The sequence below is a fragment of the Apium graveolens genome, chromosome 4 (genome assembly GCF_009905375.1).
Source record: "Apium graveolens cultivar Ventura chromosome 4, ASM990537v1, whole genome shotgun sequence".
Taxonomy (NCBI): Eukaryota; Viridiplantae; Streptophyta; class Magnoliopsida; order Apiales; family Apiaceae; genus Apium; species Apium graveolens.
Window position 1 is genome coordinate 3,322,308 of NC_133650.1, and position 27,159 is coordinate 3,349,466.

At 36.5% G+C, this 27,159-nt stretch overlaps 3 protein-coding genes, 1 long non-coding RNA gene and 1 other non-coding gene across 7 annotated transcripts; 4 read left to right on the forward strand and 1 right to left on the reverse strand.

Annotated features, from left to right (window-relative positions):
* Positions 1-765: 765 nt before the first annotated feature.
* LOC141717485 (uncharacterized) lies at positions 766-5,795 on the reverse strand. Of its 3 annotated transcripts, none has more exons than XR_012573665.1 (3): positions 5,658-5,795; positions 4,764-4,963; positions 766-2,734 (listed from the first exon to the last, which is right to left on the reverse strand). It is a non-coding gene; the product is annotated as an uncharacterized LOC141717485 (long non-coding RNA). The 3 variants fall into 3 exon arrangements; XR_012573664.1 differs by lacking the exon at positions 5,658-5,795 and adding an exon at positions 5,135-5,651; XR_012573666.1 differs by lacking the exon at positions 5,658-5,795 and adding an exon at positions 5,135-5,651 and having other exon boundaries at positions 4,764-4,989.
* LOC141717484 (jasmonate-induced oxygenase 2-like) lies at positions 4,534-7,046 on the forward strand. The gene is made up of 4 exons (XM_074519577.1): positions 4,534-5,040; positions 5,703-5,950; positions 6,024-6,345; positions 6,542-7,046. The coding sequence occupies exons 1-4, from the start codon at positions 4,777-4,779 to the stop codon at positions 6,776-6,778; spliced, it is 1,071 nt and encodes a 356-aa protein (XP_074375678.1). The 5' UTR covers positions 4,534-4,776; the 3' UTR covers positions 6,779-7,046.
* An 8,042-nt stretch (positions 7,047-15,088) lies between these two features.
* Positions 15,089-15,195, forward strand: LOC141722173 (small nucleolar RNA R71). The gene has a single exon (XR_012575198.1). It is a non-coding gene; the product is annotated as a small nucleolar RNA R71 (small nucleolar RNA).
* A 4,994-nt stretch (positions 15,196-20,189) lies between these two features.
* LOC141717486 (codeine O-demethylase-like) lies at positions 20,190-22,121 on the forward strand. Its single transcript, XM_074519578.1, has 4 exons — positions 20,190-20,716; positions 21,000-21,247; positions 21,331-21,652; positions 21,736-22,121. The coding sequence occupies exons 2-4, from the start codon at positions 21,075-21,077 to the stop codon at positions 21,970-21,972; spliced, it is 732 nt and encodes a 243-aa protein (XP_074375679.1). The 5' UTR covers positions 20,190-20,716; positions 21,000-21,074; the 3' UTR covers positions 21,973-22,121.
* A 2,213-nt stretch (positions 22,122-24,334) lies between these two features.
* Positions 24,335-26,984, forward strand: LOC141716605 (glycerol kinase-like). The gene is made up of 4 exons (XM_074518791.1): positions 24,335-24,550; positions 24,649-24,870; positions 25,216-26,170; positions 26,559-26,984. The coding sequence occupies exons 1-4, from the start codon at positions 24,417-24,419 to the stop codon at positions 26,802-26,804; spliced, it is 1,557 nt and encodes a 518-aa protein (XP_074374892.1). The 5' UTR covers positions 24,335-24,416; the 3' UTR covers positions 26,805-26,984.
* The last annotated feature ends 175 nt before the right edge of the window (positions 26,985-27,159 follow it).

Sequence of the window (27,159 nt, forward strand, 5' to 3'; positions counted from 1 at the left end):
ATACACTCACTCGGAAGATGCCATACATATATTATCCAATGTCATGACAATTGTTTTGTTTAAGTCTTTGTTTAAGTCAAGATCATTAAAATTTCGTAATAATTATTTGCTTATTAGAACACGGGTTAGTTATGACAATTGCTTTTATAGTTTCCCCGCAAGAATTATAATTATTATGACATAAATTGTTATGACACAAATATTATTATGGTCTTTTATAACATTGATTTTATTTCAAAGCTAAAATGTAAATTTCAAATCTTCCGTCTAGAGATAAAAATATAAAATTTAGATTTTCTTATTTAAAAATATTTAAATACAAATGCTCAGATTGTTAGGAGGAAAAACACACACGCATATTCGATATTCAATTTTATCAATACAAAGTCAGAGTCTGTCGCTTAAATACGGTTTACCTTTGTTCATGTGTTTTGCAGGCTATTGCGTGAGCCCGTAGGGTTTACCCAGTGCGTATCCGAAGGGTAACGACTGCGAGTTACCTATGATAAAAAAAAAGTATACACAATAATATATTTGACGTGAAAACCCCTGTCAAAACTTATATTATTAATCAAAATAATTATTAATAATAATTATTAATCAAAATAATTATTAATAATACATGAATATATAACATCTCGAGGGTGTCTTAAACTCGTACTTAAGTCAATGCCCAAGCATTCCTGTACGATACGTAAGACGGCTACATCTTTTAAACATACATGAAAATAATAAGATGATTATGTATATATAGCCATCACAAATTTAGCCAATAATACATATATAATCCGATTACAATAATAACTGTCAACCAATACAATTATTATCAAATCCGATTATGACAATTATTGTCTACCCATACAATTATTATTCATTCTCATTATGATAATAACTGCCTATCAACAAGCTTATATTATCTATTGGGTTTAAACACGACAATCCTCCCTTTAACTCAATACAATTTCAAATTCGAATTAACGATCACCTTCAAGCCATTGACGCCCGTTAGCCAATGCCTCCTCTCAAATAAAAATTAATTGATCCTGTTCTTCCAACTGTTGAGAATCACTAAAACCAGTATAGTGAACTCCAAACTACCGTTTATTCATCATAACGGCATATCCATCCACAAAATCACGTACATCAACCACGAATGCCTCCTTTCACTATTGAGTCACCCGATCCTTGTTTTCACAATCTTTCGGCCCCTTGAATAAGAACAACAACATCATTCAAAAAATTTCACCTGGTTATCAACCATCAAACCACTAAAACTATTGTAATGTTCCCTTCCATCTTCTATCTCGAGTCCGAACGAATTGATTCACGGTACAAGTCAACCGTCATACCGCACGTAACATTGTCTCTTCCTCTTGCGATCAAATCCATCATCGTACTTTATCTTACCAATTAAATTTTGAACGTTCCTCCAACTTAATTCATCATGAACCCGGACATTGGCTCTTGATACCACTTATTAGAAGAAAACACACACACACACACACATATTCGATATTCAATTTTACCTATATAGAGTACACACACAACAATATATTTGACGTGGAAAACCCGCGTCTCAACTTGTATTATTAATCAATATAATTATCAATAATACATCAATACATAACAACTCAATAGTGTCTCAAACTGATACTTGAGTCAACCAATGCTCAAGCATCTTTCAAACGATACCTAAGACGACTATATCTAAATAACATGACTATGTATATAAAACTATCAAAACTTAGCCAACAAAATATACCTAATCCGATTATAATAATAATTATCAACCCATATAATTATTATCCAATCCAATTATGACAATTATTATCTACCCATACAATTATTATTCATTCTCATTAAGATAATAATTCTGTATAACCAAGCGGATATTACCTATTGAGTTTAAAACCAACACAAATTTAACCGATATTTAGATTATTTTATCGAAAAAAGTTTCCCTGACGGAAGAACTTTCGCCGAAAATATTTTTCAAAAAAGTCCAAGATAAAAGGTTTCGGGGAAAATGTTTTTCAAAAAAAACTTATCATAATTTATGTTAGAGAGGAGTAGAGACTAAAAATAAGTTAATTTTTTATTTATTTGAAATGACATGTTATAGACTGGTATTACCTTAATTTGAACAAATTCAAATTCAAATTTTTACCATTTCATCTAATCAAATTCATGATTTAAAATGAAATACTTATCTGTAAGAGCATAACGAAAAATATCAAATATTAAACAAAGCTGGTATAAAATTGTTCAAAGACATGCTAAATAAGAGAAGATACAATGTTACTCCCTCTATCCCCTAGATTATATATATTGGGGGACATGACTCGACACATATTTTAATACTCCTATAAATTATAGTTTCATAAATAGTTTTTATCTTTTTGTTATGAATAAAAATTTGATGTTTGAATTTTAATACAAAAAAAGAAAAATTTAAAAATAAATTATGAAGATATACTCTATATTCGCCGTGCAAGTAGAGTAGAGCTGTTCACGAACCGAGCCGAGCTTAAATTTTTTTTCTGACGAGCCGAGCCGAGCCGAGCTTTCTTAACGAACAAAAACCTGTGTTCGAGCTCGAGCTCGTTAACGAACGAGCCGAACACGAGCTTTTATCGAACAAAATCGAGTCGAGTCGAACCGAGCCGAACACGAGCCGAACACGAGCTTTCTCCATCAAAATGAGCCGAGCCGAGCCGAGCTTAATTAAAAAATTCTGGTCAAAACACCGGTTGACTGTTAAAATAACAAATCAAATACTTTTATTTTTTTCTAAAAATTTTGTCATATCACTAAAAAATATTGATCTTAACATCCGTACGGTTGGATCATTCATAAATATTTTTTAAAAAATCAAAACATGAATACGAGACTAAACACTAGTTACAAGTAAAAGTCAAAACATTAATACGAGACTAAACACTAGTTACAAGTAAAGGTCAAAACACCGGTTGACTGTTAAAATAACATACCAAATACATTTATTTTTTTCTAAAACTTTTGTCATGTCACTAAAATATATAGATCTTAACATCCGTACGATTGGATCATCTATAAATATTTTTAAAAAAATCAAAACATGAATACGAGACTAAACACTAGTTACAAGTATTGTTCAAACAAGTGGTTGATTGTCAAAATAACAAACAAAATAAATTTATTTTTTTCTAAAATTTTTATCATGTCACTAAAATATATAGATATTAACATCCGTACGGTTGGATCATCTATAAATATTATTTAAAAAATCAAAACATTAATACGAGACTAAACACTAGTTACAAGTAAAGGTCAAAACACCGGTTGACTGTTTAAATAACAAACCAAATACATTTATTTTTTTCTAAAACTTTTGTCATGTCACTAAAATATATAGATCTTAACATCCGTACGGTTGTATCATCTATAAATATTTTTAAAAAAATCAAAACATGAATACGAGACTAAACACTAGTTGCAAGTATTGTTCAAACAAGTGGTTGATTGTAAAAATAAAAAACAAAATAAATTTATTTTTTTCTAAAATTTTTATCATGTCACTAAAATATATAGATATTAATATCCGTACGGTTGGATCATCTATAAATATTTTTAAAAAAATCAAAACATTAATACGAGACTAAACACTAGTTACAAGTAAAGGTCAAAACACCGGTTGACTATTAAAATAACAAACCAAATGCATTTATTTTTTTCTAAAACTTTTGTCATGTCACTAAAATATATAGATCTTAACATCCGTACGGTTGGATCATTCATAAATATTTTTAAAAAAATTGAAACATTAATATGAGACTAAACACTAGTTCTAACAGTTATTCAAACAATTGGTCGATTGTCAAAATAATAAATAAAATAATTTTTTTTTTCTAAATTTTTTATCATGTCACTAAAATATATAGATTTTAACATCCGTACGGTTGGATCATTTATAAATAATTTCAAAAAATCGAAACACCGATCAGGAAATAAATACTAGTTACAAGTAATAGTCAAATCACTTGCTAATTATTAAAATATCAAATTAAAAAATTAATTTTTAATATCTGAATTTTTTCAAATTACTAAAATATATATTTTGACATTCGTATAGTTCAATAATTTAAAAATATTTATAAAAAATTTGAATAAAATTCATAATAATTAAATATATAAAAAATAATTTTTTTTTTATTTTTTTTCGAGCCGAACCGAGCCGAGCTCGAGCCGAGCCGAGCTCGAGCCGAGCTCGAGCCGAACATGCCAAAAGCTCGGCTCGAGCTCGTTTTCTTAACGAACACATTTTTGTGTTCGAGCTCGAGTTCGAGCCCTTAACGAACCGAGCCGAACCGAGCCCTTAACGAGCCGAGCTCGAGCTTGTTCGCGAACGGCTCGGTTCGCGAACAGCTCTAAAGTAGAGTATTGAAAAAAAACTGTATATTATTGGATGGGCCGGTCTAATACATTTTAGGAATAATGTCAATTGAAGATTTGCCTGAACTCACAAGTCACAAGATCATAGATTTTATCAAAAATGATCAAAATATTAGTAATCTTTTATCATGTTCAAGCTTATTTTCGTATTAGATTATTAGAAAAAAAAACAGGGTGCAATCATACAAACTTGTCCCATGATTATCAAGACCATCAGTTATCATTGCTGAAGTAAGAAAGTTTGTCAGTACACAAACAAGATAAGACTCCATCATGCAGTTATCATTTGTGACCTGATCTTAATAAAAACCAAGAAGAGTGTTAAATTTTACCCGAAAATTAGCCATGGCTGAAGTTTTGCCTGCAGAAGAAGCAGAGATTTTGCTGTCAAAGCGAGTCCAAGAAATGGTCTTAGATGGTGAGGAGCCACCAGCACTTTACATATGCAGAGATGGCAAAGATACTGATGATCATAGTGATTCTTCGACGGTTTCTCCAGTTCCGGTTATCGATATAGGCCTTGTGTCATCTTCTGCAACATTGACAGATATATGCATCCTGGAGTTAGAAAAACTTAGATCAGCTCTGTCATCTTGGGGTTGCTTTCAGGTCAGCATGTAGTTAGACATGATGTTATATTTGTGTCTTTGGATATGCATTAGCAAGTCTTAATTATTTTTATACGAAGTTACTATTTGCTTACCAAATATGTGTACTCCTGAAGGGATTCTTCACTCACTTGCCGCACCGCGCACCGGATTCTTGGGGATTCTTGGGTGCACGGGGATTCTTCTCTCATCCACAAGCGAGAGAAGATAATACAAATACTTGAACATTTAATCAATAAACTATACTAAAATGCATCAGTTGAATTATCAAGTAGTAATAATAATATATATTTTAACAATAATGTACTCAAAATGAACTTATGTAGTTCATAATTTAGTTTAACTTGACCAAAACTCCTGAAAAATATATAAAAAATATATTTTTAAAGTATTAATGTTTGGCGAATCCCCCGCACCCGTATTCCCATATTTTTAGATTTTTCGAATTCCCATATCCCCACGCACCCGCACCCACACTCATGCTTCCTAGGTGTACTCCTAGGTAGTGTAACAATCTTTTTGCTTAGGAAAGAAGATGTTTGGATTGTGTTAAGCTTGAAATGTTCACTACAGACATTAAACTAGACATGTAATTACACATAAGTCAGAGTTGTGTACCGAAAATTTTCTTTTGGAACTTGTTGATCCTTGAATTATCTTCAGGCAATTGGTCATGGGATTCCAAGTTCATTGCTTGATGAGATGAGAAAGGTTGCAAAAGAGTTCTTTAAACAACCAGTGGCAGAGAAGAAAAAGATAGCCAAAACTGTTGCAGAATTCGAAGGATATGGGGCTGACCCTGCCCCTGAAGAAGGTCAGCCTCTAGATTGGTCGGATCGTATTGTTCTTGAAGTGTATCCTCAAGATAACAAGAATCTCAACTTGTGGCCAGAAAAGCCAGAATCATTCAGGTGCCCCTACTAGTCCCCAGGTAAAAATAATTGGTTCATCTCTCATCGCTAACATTATTTGTTTGTCGAACAGAGATATTCTAGAAGAATACACAATGAGAATAAAAATGTTAGCAGAAGTCACATCCAGAGTCCTTGCAAAGTCACTAAATCTACATCAGGATTGCTTTCTCGACGAGTTAGGTGATCAGGCAACGATAACTGCAAGATTCAATTACTATTCTTGTTGTCAGAGGCCTGATCTTGTTCTAGGCCTAAAACCACACTCAGACGTATCGGCTTTCACCATCGTTTTGCAAGATGAACCAGGTCTTCAAATCCGTAAAGATGACAGATGGTTTACAGTTCCAAAAAATCCTGATGCCCTTGTATTCATCTTAGGTGATCACATGGAGGTAATGTTATAAAATAGGAGTAAGTTTTTATCTTTCACTGTCAAGGAACCAGTCGCTCTAAAACTTTAAGGTGTTAGAGAAAGGCCCTTTCCAGGAGGATCTTATGTTATTAATCTAACATTCACATATAAGAAAGGCAAATTTGCAATGCTTCTAATAAGACTCATACCTAAAGGCATTGATCTTGTACCAACAGATAATGACGAATGGGATATTCAAGAGTCCGGTGCATAGAGTGCTGAGTAACTTACAAATGGAGAGGATTTCTATTGCCATGTTCTACAACCCACCTGCAGATAAAGAAATTGGACCACGGGATGATTTGGTGGATGAGGAAAACCCGAGGTTATTCAAGAAAGTCAAAGATTATGTTACAACATACTTCCAGTATTACCAGAGGGGGCAGAGAGCAATTCATACAGCACAAGTCTGATTGTCATCAAGGAACCTCTTTGATGTAGTTAAATGCAGCAGTTTGGTTTGCTTTAGGATATTTTTCTTTCTTATGCAACGCGGAACTGACTGTTACAATAAACACATCTTTCTCGTGCTAACACACTAGTGTTCTGTAACTGTAATAAGGTGCACCTAGCTCTTCCTTGAGCAGATTTGCAATCTAGATTTTCAAGTTTTGGAATAACCTTGTTTTCTTTTAGTGTAGTTTCTGTGCTAGTAAGTAGATAGGAACCAATGTTCAAATGGCAAAATTTACTAGTTTCATCAAACTGAGAGACAAAGTAAAAACATACTGGAGTTGTCATTCATGAACCACCTGCAAGACTTAGATGCATCAAAATGAAGCATTAGATGATGATCACTACATAATTCTATAACAAAGAATTACACATTCTTCCCGCCACACTTTGCACAATCTCTACTCCAAAAATGCTCCAGTACCTTGCAATCATCACTGCATACTTCTCGTCCTCCACAGTCGCTATGCTCCAGACCGCTCCTTAAATCAAACGACCCCGTTTCACTCTCTAATCCACTCCCTGACGACCTTTCATACTTAAATGCACTCCCCCCTGAGCCCGATTTATCGAAGATCTCCAACATGGATTCGAGTAGGGGAGTTGTTGGTTGTGGTAGGAACGGTGGAGATCTCCAGTACGAATAAGACAAATATAACAAAGATGATGCTTATGAACCAAAAATTTACCAACCTGGAGATGTTAATCCTGAAAAATCAGCTAATAAAGCATTACACAAAATTAACAAACAGGTCTTTACTACACATCATATTTGTTAACACAAACACTACAAAAATCAGATTCTGAACCAATTCCTGGAGATTTAATCCTGAACCAAAAAAGCTAATAATAAGATAATTGTGTACTGTAACTGTAATATAAGATTCTGGAAAGGATCTTCCTCTAACTGCTTGAGGTTTTAGATGAACCGGTTCTTTAACATTATTTCCTTTAACACCGTGAGGTTTTAGATGTACGGGTTCTTTAACACACCCCACTCTTCCTCGCGCAGATTTGCAATTTACATTTTTCTTGAAATAACACCTTCTTTTAATAGCGTAGTTTCTATGCTAGTGCGTAGATAGGAACCAATGTTGAAATGGCAAAATTTCGAAGTTTTATTAAACTGAAGGACAAAGTAAAATTTGCTAGTTCTGTAGATTTGCAAAGTTGTCATTCATGAAAGCATGTATGAAACCACCTGAAAGACTTAGATGTATCGAAATGAAGCATTTGATGATGATCTGATATGAGAGCTTTTATTTAGAGCTAAATAATAGCTAAATAATATTATTTCTTGCATTCCGGTATTTCTTATATAAGAAGTATCGACAACAGAAAATCATTATGAGTTTTGATAATAAATCTTCTGTGTTTCTCTTCACAAATTCTCTCTGCATCTCACATCTTTCTCAAACATAATTGTTCCTCTGTCATTGGAATCAGAGCCTTTTCCATCCACACTTCCTCGCCTGCAAACCCTACACTCTGTTTTTTCTGTTCACAATTTACGAAAAAAAAGATTAAATTAAAAATACAGTCTGGTCGTGTAAATCAGTCCTGGCGCCATCGACAAGGAGTTCAACAGCTATGGAGGATCAAATCAAGAACCTAGAAAAGAAATTTGAGCAGCAAACCACTGAAACTAACAAAAAATTTGATACACTGATGAATGTGCTGAGAGAGATGAAGGAAGCCCATATATCCCAGAATGACACAATAACAAAAGTTCGGGGGAATTTTCTTGAGAAACAAACACAGGAGGTCCAATTCACAACAAAACTCATCTCGGTTATGTGCCTAAGTTGGAATTTCCAAGGTTTGATGGTTCTAATCCTCGATTATGGGTTAAAAAGTGTTGTAAGTATTTCAACTTGTGCAAAATTCCTGAAGATCAGCGTGTTGATTTGGCTTCGTTATATATGATTGATAAGGCTGAAAACTGGATTTCTAGCTATTTGTCGGTAAGAAAATTTGTGGATTGGAATGATTTTGTGATATAATTTAATGCTAGGTTCAAGGATGAGACGGGAATTAACGTGGTCGAGCAGTTCAATAAGTTGCAACAACACGACTCTATTGAACTATATATAGATGAATTTGAAAATTTACGAGCCTTATAGGATGGTTGAAACCTGCTGTTAAACCCATGGTGAGGGCATTTAAACCAACCTCCATGGCTGATGTTGTAGAAATTGCAAGATTACAAGAGGAATCCCTTAATAGTGTTAATACAAAAATCATCAAGTCCACTGTGACCAACAACTACACCCCAAAATTTCAACAATACACACCCTCGCTAGCTAACACCAAACCACCATTACTACCAACACCGGAACCCAAACAAGTCATTACACCTTTCACTAAACATACTTCAACTCCTGCGAAAACTTTTAAACATATACCTGCCGATGTCAGAGCTGAAAAGATTGCAAAGGGACTGTGTTACTATTGTGACCATCCTTATGACAGGAACCATAAGTGTAAATTTTGAGAACATCAATTATTTACGATTGAGATCCCAGGAACGGATTTAGATGTGTATGATGATATGACAAATCAGGAAGAAGAGGGTACTACAGTAGGTGATCCTTTCATCTCTGTTAATGCTTTAGCGGGCAGTCAAAGTTTCCAAACAATGAGGGTTCAAGGTGCAGTGATTGGCAAAATCATAAATATTTTAATTGACTCGGGAAGTACTCATAACTTTCTGGACTTGTCACTTGCTAAAAAATTGGGTTGTAATTTAAAAGAAATTAACCCTCAGTCCATCACTGTAGCAGATGGCAGTCATCTTCCCTGTCAACATATCTGCAAAAATTTTATATGGAAGATACAAGGGTCTGAATTCAACACTGATGTGATGCTTATACCTTTAGAAAGTTGTGATATGGTGTTGGGTATTAAGTGGTTGAGTAAGCTTGGACCTATATTGTGGGATTTTACAGATTTGGTGATACAGTTTAAATTTCAGGGAAAACAGTTTGTCCTTAAGGGCATTCCTATGCATAAATTGAAGGTGGTTGAAGGAGCGCCTAATTCTAAGCTCATGAAAAATGCTGCCCATCTTTGTTTTTTACAGTTGATTAAGCAGCCAGACACGACAAGGTCACGACAACAACTTCTTGACAAAGGTTCTCCTAAAGGATATCAAGAATTGGAAAATTTGAAGGAGACCTATAAAAAGGTATTCGAAGAACCTCAAGAGCTTCCTCCTCTGAGGGGTGCCTTTGATCATACCATTCCTCTAGAAAATGACACATGCCCCGTAAATATTCGACCTTACAAATATCCGTTGAAACAAAGAGATATTATTGAGTTATTGATCCAAGAGATGTTAGATAGAGGAATTATCAGAAATAGCTCAAGTCCTTTTGCGTCACTGTTAGGGCGAAAACACGCGCTAATATTCACGCAAGTATACACGTTCGCAAGTAGTATAAGATATAAATCAGATTCGTTCCCACAAAGACTGGTTTAGGTTAAGTTCAATTTATGCACCTATGCAACAATGTAAGGTTATCTCTCAATGCTAAGACAAATAACAAATTGGGTTTTGATTAAACTAAGAGATTATACTAAATAACACTAACTAAGAGAATTGAGGTTGAATTACTATATATGACAAATATGGGATCCTAACTTCATTAAATACTTCATTCAATAGCCTTATTGTTCTTAACCTTAGCATGTGATGGTGATGACACTAATCAGATAACACGAAACTGATAAACGCCAACTTTCGTTGCACGAGTACCATTCTACCAGACATCCACAAAAGAGATAGAAGCTGAATAGGCACCAATTATATTGAGACCCTATATGTCTATAGAATTTGACAACATAACGGTTTAAGCATATGTTATCTATCTTGATTACATATGGCAAGTCAAACGGTTAGAGTTACCTACGAATCATGCATACACATACATGAACCTATGCAAGCATGGCAAGTTCTAAACCTCTATATTCACTGTCGCTTCAATAGAGATTAACAAGCTATCTTATATGTTAGCTATGCACATAAGACGAATAAGCACAACCAATACTAGGATATCAATCAATCACCACACACCAAGATATCGAAACAAATTAATTATTGAAATTCATAAGTAAATCCGCTAGAACCCCATGACAACGATTAGCCCATAATCGAACTCATCGTCACCATGGGTTTCAATGAAAGCATGGTATAAACAAGGTCTTAATAAACTGAATAATAATTAAAGTACGAATAAACGAGATCTAGGTTCAACAAGAACGAAAACGAGCATCCAAAGTTACAACTTATTCAAAGAATCACAAGTTGAAAACAAGATCTTCTTTTTCGGAGTTGTTCTGTGCTTCTAGGTCTTCTCCTTGGTATCCCAATCTTCCCGGATGATGAAAACTTTTTTTTTTTAAGTATATATACGCCCCTAGTGAACCTAGACCCTTAAAATCGTCAAATTCCAGTCAAAAAAGGCTTTTTCAGCGAAATCAGCGACCAGCCGCGCCCTGAGCGGCCGCTCAGCTACTGACTGGGAAAATATTCTGATGAATCTTGTTTTGACCATAACTTGAGTTCTACTCGTCAGAATTAGGCGAATCAACTGCCCACGCGAAGCTATTGAGATTCTCTACAACTTGAAAATGGCCCTGACTTTCAATTCTGATCACTTTTCATCCTATTTCCTTTAAAAGCTCTTTTCTTCATATAACTGATACCTGAAATGCAATAACACAAAACACATCAAAATACCAACAACTTGAGTCCAAAACACCAATTTAAGCTTGTAATAAAGCATTCCAAGTGGATATAAAATCCACTTATCACACCCCCAAACTTGAATCGATGCTTGTCCTCAACCATAAACAGACTCAAAACTACAAAACAAACCTAATGCATGAATGCAACTATGTGAATGCAACTAAATGATAATGCAATCGATCCCCTCTGAATAACCATAACCAAATGAATAAGCCAATGCCTCTAAGAATGCAATAACTTGAAACAGAGTTCGAATAAATCCCACAAACCAACTCACAAACCAGAAACGTGCGTGTGTGGATGCTTAATAGATATACTCTCGATACTAGATCAATAACCATAACTTATCTATCATCGAAACAATCAAAAGTTTATAAACAGAATAGACAATAAACGCATTATGACTCACAACACCTCCTTTCTACTAGAGTTATACAAGGATTCACACTATGATTGAACACATAACAAAGATGCTTATTTGATCGTGCAATGAATGAGGTCCCAAAAGACTTATGCAATAATACCCATGTAGCTAGCGTTAGGTTAGCGGATCCCAGACTATAAAAGCCTTAGGTCACTAGGCACAAAATCCCCTAGAAATTAATAACTCGAGTATTAAAGAGCTCACTCTTGATCAATTATGCATAAACACATACTTTTTTTCTTTCTTTTTTTTTCTTTTTTTTTTCTTTTTTTTTCAATAATTTCTGAATGAGTGCGTTTCGCTCCATCTCATTCAACCCTAGACTACTCATAAAAATATGAGACGGCTACTAGCCATTTGACACCTAGCCTTACCACAACTAGCAATGAAATCCAAGTTTTTCTCCAGATAAAAAGAATCAGTGTTTTTACGTCACTACGAGAATATCACAAATTCTAAATATAACCAAGTGATTAAATCTCAACAACAAACAAGTATGATCATGATCTAGATCAAAAGCAACCCTATAAGACTTTGTGAAAATATTTATTTCTAGCATGCAAATCAATTCATTAGGTCTTAAACATACCTCTATTCGTCATCACCACACTCAAATCAACATCAACTTATCAAATATCATAGTTCATCTTAAGGGATCATGCTAAATATGCATGCAAATGCAACTATATGAAATCACATAAAAACAAACAAATATGTCCTAAATGAACAATCATACAAAAATATGAATGAACTACAACTAAACATGCAACATGAATCTATATGAATCTATATGGACACACACACTACTAATCCTTACATTATCACCCCCAAACTTAAAATTTTCAATGTCCTCATTGAAGGTAATAATAAGGATTTCAGGCATACCTAATTAGCGGGAGAATCACCCTCGTCGGGTGGAGGATCAGGTGGCCAATCAACCTCGCCACTAGTGTCTTGAACAACAGTACCGAAAGCGTGTGTCAAATTTTCAGCAAAATATCGGTGGATGACGTGCATGGCCTCCATACGCCTAGTCACTTGCCTGTACTGCTCATCACCACGACCAAACCTATCAACTATCTGTGGCGCATGAGAAGAACCCTCTATAGGTACTGGAAGATCCGTCCAGCCACTCTCTACATCATCAAAAATATATCCCAACCCCTTATCATGGGGTGCACCTAAGAATGAATAACTCAAGTAATCTGGCTTTCGGTTGAGCTCAAGTATGGGAGCTTCTTGAATAAATGGTTCAAAACGCTCCTGAGAAATTTTCAGCTCTGCTAACCCAAGAGAATCGGATGGTAAATCCAACTTCCTCTTCCACGGAGGTGCATTCAAAACCTGTAGTTGCTCTGCTCCTTCCTTGTCATCAATAACTGATTTCTCCATTAAGGATCTCTCTAAGGTCTCTGACTCTGGCAATTGCTCAAGCTCTGAATTTACTACAGAGTCGACCCACTCTACTTTAAAGCACTCCTCTTTAGCTGTGGGTAACTTTATTTCCTTGAACACATTAAAAGTGACCTTTTGATCGTAAACCTTCATCGAAAGCTCTCCTTTTTGCACATCGATTATAGTTCGGCCTGTAGCCAAGAATGGTCTTCCCAAGATAATGGGAATCTTCTTATCTTCCTCGAAATCAAGAATTACAAAGTCAGCAGGAAAGATGAGTTTATCCACCTTGACCAAGACATCCTCCACTATACCTCGTGGATAAGTGATGGAACGGTCAGCTAGTTGCAATGACATGTATGTTGGTTTCGGATCAGGCAGACCAAGTTTCTTGAAGATAGATAAGGGCATCAGATTGATGCTAGCTCCTAAATCACATAAACATTTGTCGAATGACAAGTTTCTGATGGTGCAAGGAATAGTGAAGCTTCCAGGATCTTTAAGCTTCGGAGGCAACTTCTGTTGCAGCACAACACTGCATTCCTCCGTTAGAGCAACGGTCTCTAAGTCATCGAGCTTCACTTTCCGAGAGAGAATACCTTTCATAAACCTCGCATAGCTAGGCATCTGTTCAAGAGCTTCAGCGAAAGGTATGTTGATATGAAGTTTCTTGAACACCACCAAAAACTTCTCAAACTGCTTATCCGGCTTTTTCTTCTGCAGCCTCTTAGGAAAAGGAGGTGGAGGATAGATCTGTTTCTCCCCTGTATTACCCTCAGGAGGAGTGTGTTCCACAGTAGTCTTCCTTGGTTCCACCTTTGCATCCTTATGCACACCTTCTTCAGCCACGACTGCATTTTCTAAAACTTGAGATTTTTCAGGCTCTTCGTCTTGCTGAATTTGGGGGCTTGCGACCTTTCCAGACCTTAAGGTGATGGCGTTCACAAGTTCTTCAACTTCCCTCTTTCCCGGATTGGCTTCTGTATCACAAGGAAGCGTTCCTGGTGGTCGATTTAATAAGGCATTAGTAATTTGCCCTATTTGGTTCTCCGGAATTTTGATAGAAACAGCCTGGCTTTGGCATATAAGAGCCTGGTTTTTGCACATAAGCCTCAACTCCTCCAATTCAGATTTTTCATTCGAAGATAGACCTGCAGAGTTTGTTGTTGAAGTTGGAGTTGTTGCTGAAAATCAGGAGGATTGAACAGCTTATTTCCAAACTACTGGAATGGCTGTTGCATCGCATTCTGATTGTTGTTCCAGCTGAAGATAGGATGATTCCAGTTGTCAGGATGATAAGTGTCTAGAACTGGTTGCTGCGATCTCCGAAAGTTGCTGACAAATTGAGCTGAGTCACTAGATATAGCACATTACTCCATCGCATGCGGACCGAGACACAGCTCACAAACACTAATTATCTGTTTAACACCATAGTTAGCCAGAGAATCGATCTTCATAGACAACGCCTTTAGTTGAGCAGTGATAGCCGTAGCTGTATCCACCTCAAGAACTCCTGCTACCTTGCCCTGTGGACATCTCTGGGTTGGATACTGATATTCATTATCAACCATCAGTTCAATTAGATCATAAGCTTCCTTATAGCTCTTTGCCCATAATGCTCCGCCTGATGCTGCATCGAGCATGGGTCTGGACTGTGCTCCCAACCCATTGTAAAAACAAGTGATGATCATCCAAACAGGAATTCCATGATGAGGACACTTCCTAAGGATCTCCTTGTAGCGCTCCCAAGCTTCATATAAAGATTCTCCTATTTTCTGCGCAAATTGAGTAATAGCGTTTCTGAATGCAGCTGTCTTCGTCATAGGGAAGAATTTAGTGAGAAAATTTTGAGCAAGATCTTCCCAAGTAGCAATCGAACCAGCTGGTAGAGAGTGTAACCAGCTCTTAGCCTTGTCCCTCAGAGAGAATGGGAACAGTCTCAGCTTTACAGCATCTTCAGAAACACCGTTGAACTTGAAGGTGTCGCAGATCTCTATGAAATCCCTAATGTGTGTATTGGGATCTTCCGTTGGAGAACCCCCAAACTGGACTGAAGTCTGTACCCATTGAATTATGCCAAGCTTGATCTCAAAGGTATTAGCTGTGATGGCTGGCCGGACAATGCTAGATTGAATGTCATTGATCTTGGGTTGAGAAAAATCCATCAAGGCTTTCGTTCGTGCTGTTGGATCTCCCATTGTAATGAGTACCTAAAACACTAACAAATAAACCGTAAAAGTAAAAGAATCCGAGTCAGTGAACTTTAACGACCACTGATGACAAGCACATAAACTAAAAATTAACACCGAGTCCCCGGCAACGGCGCCAAAAACTTGTTAGGGCGAAAACACGCGCTAATATTCACGCAAGTATACACGTTCGCAAGTAGTATAAGATATAAATCAGATTCGTTCCCACAGAGACTGGTTTAGGGTAAGTTCAATTTATGCACCTATGCAACAATGTATGGTTATCGCTCAATGCTAAGACAAATAACAAATTGGGTTTTGATTAAACTAAGAGATTATACTAAATAACATTAACTAAGAGAATTGAGGTTGAATTACTATATATGACAAACATGGGATCCTAACTTCATTAAATACTTCATTCAATAGCCTTATTGTTCTTAACCTTAGCATGTGATGGTGATGACACTAATCAGATAACACGAAACTGATAAACGCCAACTTTCGTTGCACGAGTACCATTCTACCAGACATCCACAAAAGAGATAGAAGCTGAATAGGCACCAATTATATTGAGACCCTATATGTCTATAGAATTTGACAACATAACGGTTTAAGCATAAGTTATCTATCTTGATTACATAGGGCAAGTCAAACGGTTAGAGTTACCTACGAATAATGCATACACATATATGAACCTATGCTAGCATGACAAGTTCTAAACCTCTATATTCACTGTCGCTTCAAAAGAGATTAACACGCTATCTTATATGTTAGCTACGCACATAAGACGAATAAACACAACCAATACTAGGATATCAATCAATCACCACACACCAAGATATCGAAACAAATTAATTATTGAAATTCATAAGTAAATCCGCTAGAACCCCATATGACAACGATTAGCCCATAATCGAACTCATCGTCACCATGGGTTCCAATGAAAGCATGGTATAAACAAGGTCTTAATAAACTGAATAATAATTAAAGTACGAATAAACGAGATCTAGGTTCAACAAGAACGAAAACGAGCATCCAAAGTTACAACTTATTCAAAGAATCACAAGTTGAAAACAAGATCTTCTTTTTCGGAGTTGTTCTGTGCTTCTAGGTCTTCTCCTTGATATCCCAATATTCCCGGATGATGAAAACCCTTTTTTTAAGTATATATACGCCCCTAGTGAACCTGGACCCTTAAAATCGTCAAATTCCACTCAAAAAAGGCTTTTTCAGCGAAATCAGCGACCAGCCGCGCCCTGAGCGGCCGCTCAGCTCTCGGAGCGGGCGCTCAGCTACTGACTGGGAAAATATTCTGATGAATCTTGTTTTGACCATAACTTGAGTTCTACTCGTCAGAATTAGGCGATTCAACTGCCCACACGAAGCTATTGAGATTCTCTACAACTTGAAAATGGCCTTGGCTTCCAATTCTGATCACTTTTCATCATATTTCCTTTAAAAGCTCTTTTCTTCATATAACTGATACCTGGAATGCAATAACACAAAAACACATCAAAATACCAACAACTTGAGTCCAAAACACCAATTTAAGCTTGTAATAAAGCGTTCCAAGTGGATATAAAATCCACTTATCAGTCACCTATTGTGTTAGTGGGCAAGAAGGATGGTACTTGGAGGCTATGTGTAGATTACAGGGAGCTGAACAAACAGACTATAAATAATAAGTATCCAATACCGGTGGTTGATGAGCTTATTGATGAACTTTCTGGGGCTACAGTGTTTAGTAAATTGGATTTGAGATCAGGTTATCACCAAATGAGAGTGCAACCGGATGACGTTTACAAAACTGCATTCAAAACTCATACAGGTCATTATGAGTTTTTGGTAATGCCATTTGGCCTTACGAATGCACCTGCCTCGTTTCAGTATTGGATGAACAATGTTTTTAAACATTTTCTAAGAAAGTCAGTCTTGGTTTTCTTTGATGATATCTTCAGCAAAACTATCGAAGATCATTGGCAACATTTGGCTGAAGTTTTTGAAGTAATGAAGACAAACATGTTGTTTGCGAAAGCTAGTAAGTGTGTCTTTGCTACTGATAAGGTAGAGTATCTCGGCCATTTTATCTCTGATACTGGAATAGAAACTGACCCACAAAAAGTAGCAGCAGTAGAGAGTTGGCCCGTACCTTCTTTTATGAGAGACTTAAGGGGCTTTTTGGGGCTCGCGGGATACTACCGAAAATTTGTTAAAGGATATGCTACTATTAGCAAACCATTAACAAATTTGCTCAAGAAAGGTACTTTTACGTGGAATGAACAGGCTCAAGAGGCATTCTTAGCCTTGAAGCATGCATTGGTAAGTTCACCCGTCTTGGCGCTGCCCGACTTTTCAAAATTATTTGTAGTGGAAACAGATGATTCGAAAATGGAGATAGGAGCAGTCTTGATGCAAGAAGGTCATCCTTTGGCCTTTATCAGCAAGTCTTTGGGCCCGAAATTACAAAATTTATCTACTTATGAAAAAGAATTACTTGCTATGGTGTTTGCTGTCCAAAAATGGGAATAATACCTTTTAGGGAGTCACTTCATTGTTAAGACATACCATAAAAGCTTGCAGTGGATGTTGCAACAAAAATTGACTACACCATTTCAACAGTTTTGGATTTTTAAGCTTATGGGCTTTGATTATGAAATACAATACAAAAAAGGGGTAGAAAATGTTGCTGTCGATGCATTATCCAGGGTTCAAGGAGCTGAATTATTGTGTATGGCACTTTCCGTATCATCTTCTGAACTTCCCCAGTTGATTAAGTCTAGTTATCAGCTAGATGTTGGCCTCACACAAATCATTCAACAACTAGAGCAACACATCAGCATTTCTCATTACAAATCACAAGATGGTTTGTTATACAAGAATGGAAAGATTATAGTAGGACCTGATGCTAATCTCAGAAGTAAACTTATTAATTGGCATCACGCTTCGGTTGAAGGAGGCCACTCGGGAAGAGAAATAACTTTGAAGCGGATTAAGAGCTTATTTTATTGGAAGGATATGACACAGCATGTTAGACAGTTTGTAAGAGCCTGCTTGGTTTGTCAAAAATCTAAAACAGAAACAGTCGCTAGCCCTGGTCTATTACAACCTTTGCCGATACCTGAAGAGGTGTGGACTGATGTTTCGATGGATTTTATATCCGGATTACCTAAATCAAATGGTAAAGACGTTATTTTTGTGGTTGTAGACAGGTTAAACAAATACGCACACTTTATGACTTTATCACATCCATTCACAGCCATTCAAGTTGCACAATGCTATTTGAATAATGTTTTTAAACTTCATGGTTGGCCGCGAAGCATAGTCAGTGACCGAGATTCTGTGTTTTTGAGCACTTTCTGGAAAGGTTTGTTCAGTTTACACGGAACATAATTTCTTTTGTCATCTGCATACCATCCACAAACGGATGGGCAGACAGAGGTAGTAAACAGGTGTCTTGAAACATATCTTAGGTGTATGTGTAGTGAGAATTCGAAGGACTGGAGTTCTTGGTTACCACTAGCTGAGTGGTGGTACAACACTCATTACCACACATCTGCGCAAATAACTCCTTATGAGCTTGTCTACAATCAGCCCCCTCCATTACATTTGCCGTACTTACCAGGGGAATCTACTAATCATGAAGTTGATAGAAGCTTGCAGAGAAGAGAGGCGATGCTGACAAAATTAAAGTTCCATTTGATCCGGTCTCAGGTGAGAATGAAGCAACAAGCTGATAAACACAGGTCTGAGAGAAATTTTAAGGTTGGGGATTGGGTATGGCTTAAATTACAACCTTATAGGCAGCAGACTGTTGCGTCTAGAAACAATAAGAAGTTGGCTTCAAAGTATTTTGGCCCATTTAAAGTGATAGCTACAATTGGTAAAGCTGCATACAAACTTCATTTTCCACCATCGGTCCAAATTCATAATGTGTTCCATGTCTCTCAATTAAAGCCGGTCATTGGTGAGGTTCCGCTTGTTGTTCAGTTGCCCGGAGAGATGCAGATTACAGTACTTTTTAATACGGAGAAAGTCCCTGAAACAATACTGGACATAAGGTTTGTGAAGGTTAATAATGTGGCTCAGGTGAAATTTTTGGTGAAGTGGAAGGACTGTCCAGTGCACGAGAGTTCCTGGGAAGTAGCCGAGGATTTTGCTTCCAAGTTTCCACACCTGGTGGATGTCTGATCCAGACTTGGGACAAGTCTGTTTTCAAGAGGGGGTATATTGATATGTGAGCTTTTATTTAGAGCTAAATAATATTATTTCTTGCATTCCAGTATTTCTTATATAAGAAGTATCGACAACAAAAAATCATTATGAGTTTTGATAATAATTCTTCTGTGTTTCTCTTCACAAATTCTCTCTGCATCTCACCTCTTTCTCAAACATAATTGTTCCTCTATCATGATCAGAAATTATTTATTTAGAATTTAACAAATTCTTTAATGAGTACTATTACCTTTAAGTTGTCTTTTTGTTAATTATTGATTGAACTTTTGAAAAGTAAAAGCAAGCAGGCCGGTTGTGACAAGGAAACCACAAATTAGCAAAGCCAAATAGAGTTAACCCTTTGTAAACAAGAATCTTTTAAATATCGACGACAATCATAAAGCAAAAATACACAGTTAATCATCATGTCAGAAGAAAATTCACAGTTACAAGACCTGGAAAAAAATATCTAGATATTAGTAATTTTTATACGCGATTATGAGCGATGTCACTTGTCAGTCGTCATGGCTGAAGTAAGAAATTTGATCAGTCCACAGACACTATAAGACTCCTATGCTGCAATCAACTACTCATCACTTGATTTATAAGAAGTAAAAAAAGAGAGTGATAAATCACACTAAATTTACTTGGAAATCATGGCTGGAGTTTTGTCAGCTGATCAAGAAGCTGAGGTGTTGCTGTCAAAGAGAGTCCAGGAAATGGTCTTATTAGATGGTGAATTGCCTCCAGCACTTTACATATGCAGGGATGGTGAAGATGCTGATGATCATACTGATTCTTCGACGGTATCTCCGATACCTGTCATCGATTTAAGCCTTGTATCACCTTCTGCACCATCAACAGAAATAAGCATCCAGGAGTTGCAAAAACTCAGATCAGCTCTGTCATCTTGGGGTTGCTTTAGGTCAGCATGTAGTTAGATATCTTAACTGTGGGAGGACTCGAACCCGAGAGTACCCTTCCGAAACTGAGTTCTGATATCGTGTTATGTAGTCAACTCTCTTGACTCCTAATCAGTCATCAGTGTGCTTCTTATTAGAGTAACAATTTTTTAGGTGTAGGAATGAAAATTTTATATTTTTGTACCTTAAAATGTGCACTCACTACTTAAAACTGAACTTGTGTTTTGTCAAATAACTGTATCAAATTTTAGTGTTAAAACTTGTTGTTTGTTGAAATATCTTTAGGCAGTAGGTCATGGGATTCCAAGTTCATTCCTTGATGAGATAAAAAATGTTGCAAAAGAGTTCTTTAAACAACCGATGGCAGAAAAGAAAAAGATAGCGAAAACTCTTAGAGAATTTGAAGGATATGGGGCTGATCCTGTCCCTGAAGAAGGTCAGCCTCTTGATTGGTCGGACCGTCTTGTTCTTGAATTATACCCTCAAGAGAAGAGGAATTATAACTTGTGGCCAGAAAAGCCAAAACCATTCAGGTGCCTTTTACTTATACTACCAAGTTCAAAGGTTGAAAGTATAATATGGTTAGTTTACTTAACATTCTTTATTTGTTGAACAGAGATATTCTAGAAGAATACTCCAAGAAAATAAAAAAGTTAACAGAAGTAACATCTGAAGTCCTTGCAAAGGCACTAAATTTTGATCAGAACTGTTTTCTGGAGGAGCTAGGTGATCAGGCAACACTAACCGCGAGGTTCAATTACTATTCTTGTTGTCAGAGGCCTGATCTTGTTCTCGGCCTAAAACCACATACAGATGTAACAGCTTTCTCCATGATTCTGCAAGATGAATCAGGTCTTCAAGTCCGTAAAGATGACAAATGGTTTACAGTTCCAAAACATCCTGATGCCCTTATATTCCTGTTAGGGGATCACATGGAGGTAATAATGTTATAGAAAAGGAGAAAGTTTGTATCTTTTGCAATGCATTTTAAAAGACTCATAAGGTGTTCTTGTACTGACAGATAATGACAAATGGAATATTCAAGAGTGTGATGCATAGAGTTCTGAGTAACTTGCAGAAGGAGAGGATTTCTATTGCCATGTTTTATGATCCACCTGCAGATATCGAGAGGGGACCAAAGGATGATTTGGTTAATGAGGAAAACCCGAGGTTATTCAAGAACGTCAAAGATTATGTTACAACATACTGGCAGTACTACGAGAGGGGGCAGCGAGCAATTCATACAGCATTAGTCTGATTATCCTGTAAAATTCTCTTTAATATAGGCATCTATTGCAGTGTGGTTTGCTTTTGTGTTGTTCTCTTTCTTATGCAATTCGGAACTGTCTGTTACATGTAACAAATTTCTCCCATGCTATATACACTAGTGTGCTGTAACTTTAATAAGATGCATATATCTATCTCTTCTCTAGGCAGCTTTGCAATTACTATATCTTACATCACTTACTGAATTATATCTTTTTCAAACGGATATTGGTAGAATAATCTGCATGCTACACTGAAAGATACAAAATTGGTTACTTTATCTCGGAAGTGTAATGTAACCAGTCACACTAGAACCTTAAGGTGGTAGAGGAAGGCCCGAACAGGATCTTATACTCTTTAACAATGATCACAAGCCTACAAAATCTATCAGATACGTCAATGTTGACACTGTTACTTTATGTACATGAACTTATCACATTACTGTTATTTTTGTGTACCAATTTGGGACCTTTAGCGCTTTTCTATAATCGTTACTAATGATTATTAGAAGCTACTAATGGAATCCTCTTGGCAACCCAAAAAATCAGGGACTTCTTATTTTGACAAAGTCTCGAGACGCTAATAAAAATAGCAGTTCCAATCATTCTGCACAAAATATTACTAGGTGGTATTTACAAGGGGGCAAATCATAAGCAACATAATCTTTACAAACAAACCAGAAATTCACTTCCTTAGACTAATCATAAGACAAATAAAGCCAACATGATGAGGAAAAACAACATGATAGCATCCCTCATTTTCTTATCTTCCCTTTGCATACTTCTATGTATCACTCGAGCAGCTGACGACTTCTTGATTGGCCTTGTACCAGATACAAAAGAAGAATCAGCGTTTCCTGCAACACCTGACCCCCGGAGTTGCAAGAACCTTAAGGGCAGAGACCCGAAAGAGCCTCTGCTAAATGTTCCGTCCTATGGAAGACCAGATTATGCGAGAAGTGATCCATGTTGGAATCCACGAGATGATAGGAAGTGCACTATTGCTAATTATTTCTCTAACCCTGGCCAAGGATTTGAGTATACTTTCACTTGTTCAAAATGTACTTTCCATATGAGGTCTGGTGCTTCTGGAAACACTTCTGATTACTCCTGCAAGTAGTTACTTCGCATACTAATGACATACTTAGTGCTACAATTCTACAAGTAATCGTTCTTATAATGTTGGGTTGCATGCCTCGATGGTTCTCTCGTTTGTCATATACTATAAATCCAATGTACGATGAATTAAGATGTCGATTATTACATTTTGTTTCTTCTGTTATGATTAAAGCACTGATTTTCCATCAAGCACAGATGTGCACACAAATAAAAATTCTTACAAGTACCTTAAATTACATAACAAGGAAACAAAAGCCTTGTATTTGTAGTGGAAGGAGTCTATACAAAAGAGACTACATGTCCACAATAAGCAGCAGCATTCAGGTTAATACAAATTTAACGTTAAGGTGGAATTCAGTTTTGAGTTAAATGCAAAACGCGCACCTATAATTTCCGACTTGTGCACTCTCTGTGCATGAAATTGATATCTAGCATTTTGTAAGCACGAGGTTATCAAATCACAACAATCAGTATACTTCTGTTAAAAAAAGTTAACACTGGTATTTTTTGTGCACTTCTTCTTTTTTCCGAACTTGGACATCCACCGACTGTCATCCTGTTACTCTCAGACATTTTTATGCCAACAATTTCTCCATGCATGGCCTTTGGCCTTCCGTGACAAGGGGGACCATCCGGGTTCCCCCTAAATTCTGGAAAAATGGATGGATGAAGCACGGTCAGAAGGGGCTCTGGAGACAGGGAGATGATGGAGCGGAAGCCTACTTTGTAGATGGCATAAAAGCCACCAAGATCATAAACTTAAGTGACCTTTTTCTTTATCCTAATGAGCCACAAGAGCGGTACACACTCGCTTCAGATATTGCAGAGGGATGTAATTATTTGTAAAACCAAGTACAAAAAAAAGATGCATATTGCTTCACTGGAGTCCAGAATGCTGATATAAATGTATCAAGATTCAATATTAGTCTTGGTACTTGTATACATTTTTGTGGATGATATAAGAACAGTTCTACTGATGAAGTGTTTGTGCCAGTGCCCTTTAAAATGATTTGGATTATGACATCAGTTTACAAATATAAAAAATAAGCACATACCTTGCACATATTTTACACATAATTTGCACTGCTTTGTTAAACAATAAAATGATAAAAAATTATATTTTTTCCACTTCTAATGGAATTCTCTTGGCAAACCAAAAAATCAGGGATTTCTGTTTTGACAATAACTTTAACCCTATACTTACTACTTTGATTTATGACAAAGTCAGTGAAACACTAAAAAATAATAGTTCCAATCATTCTGCATCTGCACTTATTGTTACTAGATTGTACTCTAAGAAGAGACGGAGAAGATTAACATGTCTAGCAAAAATGCTTTCATAGGTTCACTGGATCAGGGAACCACAAGCACAAGATTCATCATCTATGATTCCAGTACTAAGGCCATTGCTTCTCACCAGGTTGAATTCACACAGTTCTGTCCAAAAGCAGGGTACTTACCTAATTTTTCTCGAAAATGATATTGGTTATAACAAATTTCAGTTTTAACCTGACTAGATGTTGTCATGTGTATGTGTGTGATTGTTGTAGATGGGTGGAGCATGATCCAATGGAGATACTCGAAAGTGCAAGGATTTGCATGGCGAAAGCTGTAGACAAGGCCACAGCTGATGGACATAATGTTGATAGTGAGTTGAAGGCCATTGGTATAACTAATCAAAGAGAGACTGTTGTTATATGGAGCAAAACTTCTGGCTGTCCTCTTCACAATGCCATTGTTTGGATGGACGTTCGTACTACCGCCATTTGCAGGTTCCTTTTTTTCCTTCATCACCACCTATAGGATCTTGATCATTTGTTATTGCCTTGAACTATTATGAATTATCTTTATTTGTGTTGACTATAATTATCTAAATTCACATTTTTCGAAGTTCAAAATGTCATCTTTAAGTAGTGTTGTTGATTTGTGAGTATTGTACCCTACTGTCCTTGGAAATATATATTCATTTCTGCACAGAATAAATCAATGAAATGTAGGAGTTTAAAGTTTTGTAGAGTTTATGTTTAATTAATGGCTTATAAACTCGGGGATCGAATTTGTTTCCAGTTTCTAGCATTTATAAGACTTAGATGTTATTTCATTTTGGCAAATTATAGGAGACTTGAGGGTGAACTGAAAGGAGGAAAAAACCATTTCCTAGAGACATGTGGTTTGCCTATAAGCACTTATTTTAGTGCAATGAAGATTCTGTGGTTGATGGAAAATGTGGAGGCTGTGGACAAAGCTATAAAATCTGGGGATGCTATGTTTGGAACAATTGACACCTGGTTGATCTGGAATCTAACAGGAGGGATCAAAGGCGGCTTGCATGTCACCGATGTCTCAAATGCATCAAGGACTCTGCTCATGAATCTCAAATCACTTGATTGGGATAAACAAGTTTTGGAAGAATTGAAAATTCCTGCTGAAATTTTGCCTAAAATAATTTCCAACTCTGAGATTATCGCAGACATAGCAACGGGATGGCCTACTACAGGTATCCCTATTGCAGGATGTCTTGGTGATCAACATGCTGCAATGTTGGGGCAAGCTTGTATGAAGTGGGAAGCCAAGTGCACTTATGGAACCGGGGCATTCATACTACTCAACACGGGTGATGAGATTGTTAAGTCAAGTCATGGATTATTAAGCACTGTGGCATTTAAACTCGGGCCTCAAGCTCCCACATCCTATGCATTAGAGGGGTCCATTGCTATTGCTGGAGCTGCAGTCCAGTGGCTTAGGGATAATCTTGGAATAATCAGTAGTGCAAGTGAGGTTGAGAAGTTTGCAGCAGAGGTTGATTCTACAGGTGGAGTCTATTTTGTTCCAGCATTTAATGGATTATTTGCTCCTTGGTGGCGTGATGATGCTCGCGGTGTTTGCATTGGAATTACTAGGTACACAACCAAGTCCCACATCTGCAGGGCTGTGCTTGAAAGTATTTGTTTTCAGACAAGAGATGTAATAGATTCAATGAATAAAGATGTTGGTAAAGAGGACGGTGCTGACAAATTCGTGCTTAGAGTTGATGGTGGTGCTTCTGTCAACAGCCTACTAATGCAATTGCAGGTCTTCTTTCTAACTACAGCACTGTCTATATTTTGATGACACTATATTTTAGTCAATCTTTTTTTTTCTTTTTTATAAAATCACGATTTTAGTTAAAAATCAGTAGAAATTTTAGGTTAAGCCCGGCCTCCAGAAATTAACATTAATTCATTTAAGCCCCGACTGTTTTGTGATCCTGGTTCCATCATTGTACGTAAACCTTTTGTCTTCTAGTTTCTAGTCTTTTTAGAATAGTTCTTCAATCCAATTTAGTTGGTTTTAAGTAGATTTAAGCAAATGCTACCTTGAGTATTCATGTTTATGCTTCCCCATTCTTCTTATCATTCTCTTTGCTGGGATCACTAAGAGCAACACCTCAAATATGTAATACTATTACTCCTAATTTCAGGCTGATGTGCTTGGTACGCCAGTAGTAAGACCAGCCAACATCGAGACGACAGCACTTGGAGCAGCTTGTGCTGCTGGATTAGCTATTGGAGTTTGGACAGAAAACGATATCTTCACTAGCAGTGAAAGGATGAAGACAGCCTCCATTTTTCGACCCATACTGCCAAACGAACAGAGGAAAAAGAGAGTGGACTCATGGATGAAAGCTGTTTCCACAACTTTTAACTTGGCTGATCTAGCTTTGTAATTAGCTCTAGCACTTCTCTGCACCATGGTCTGTTTAATTATATCTTGCTACTCCTCCTGTTACTTTACATGCATGCATTTTGGAACAGGTTAATTGTAGCTCATGATAGTAATCAGTTACAATAACTAACAAACAAGAATAGAACCAGAAATAAATTATGAACTGAAAAATGGCAGAAAGTCTGGGCATGCAGACTCTGTGTTTGTTAATGCATGTCAATTTCATTTACACACGCAAACTAAAAAGGCAAAGGAATTTCAGGACATTGGGGTCACTTCTTCTTCTTCTTCTTCTTCTTATTATTATTATTATTATTATTATTATTATTATTATTATTATTATTATTATTATTATT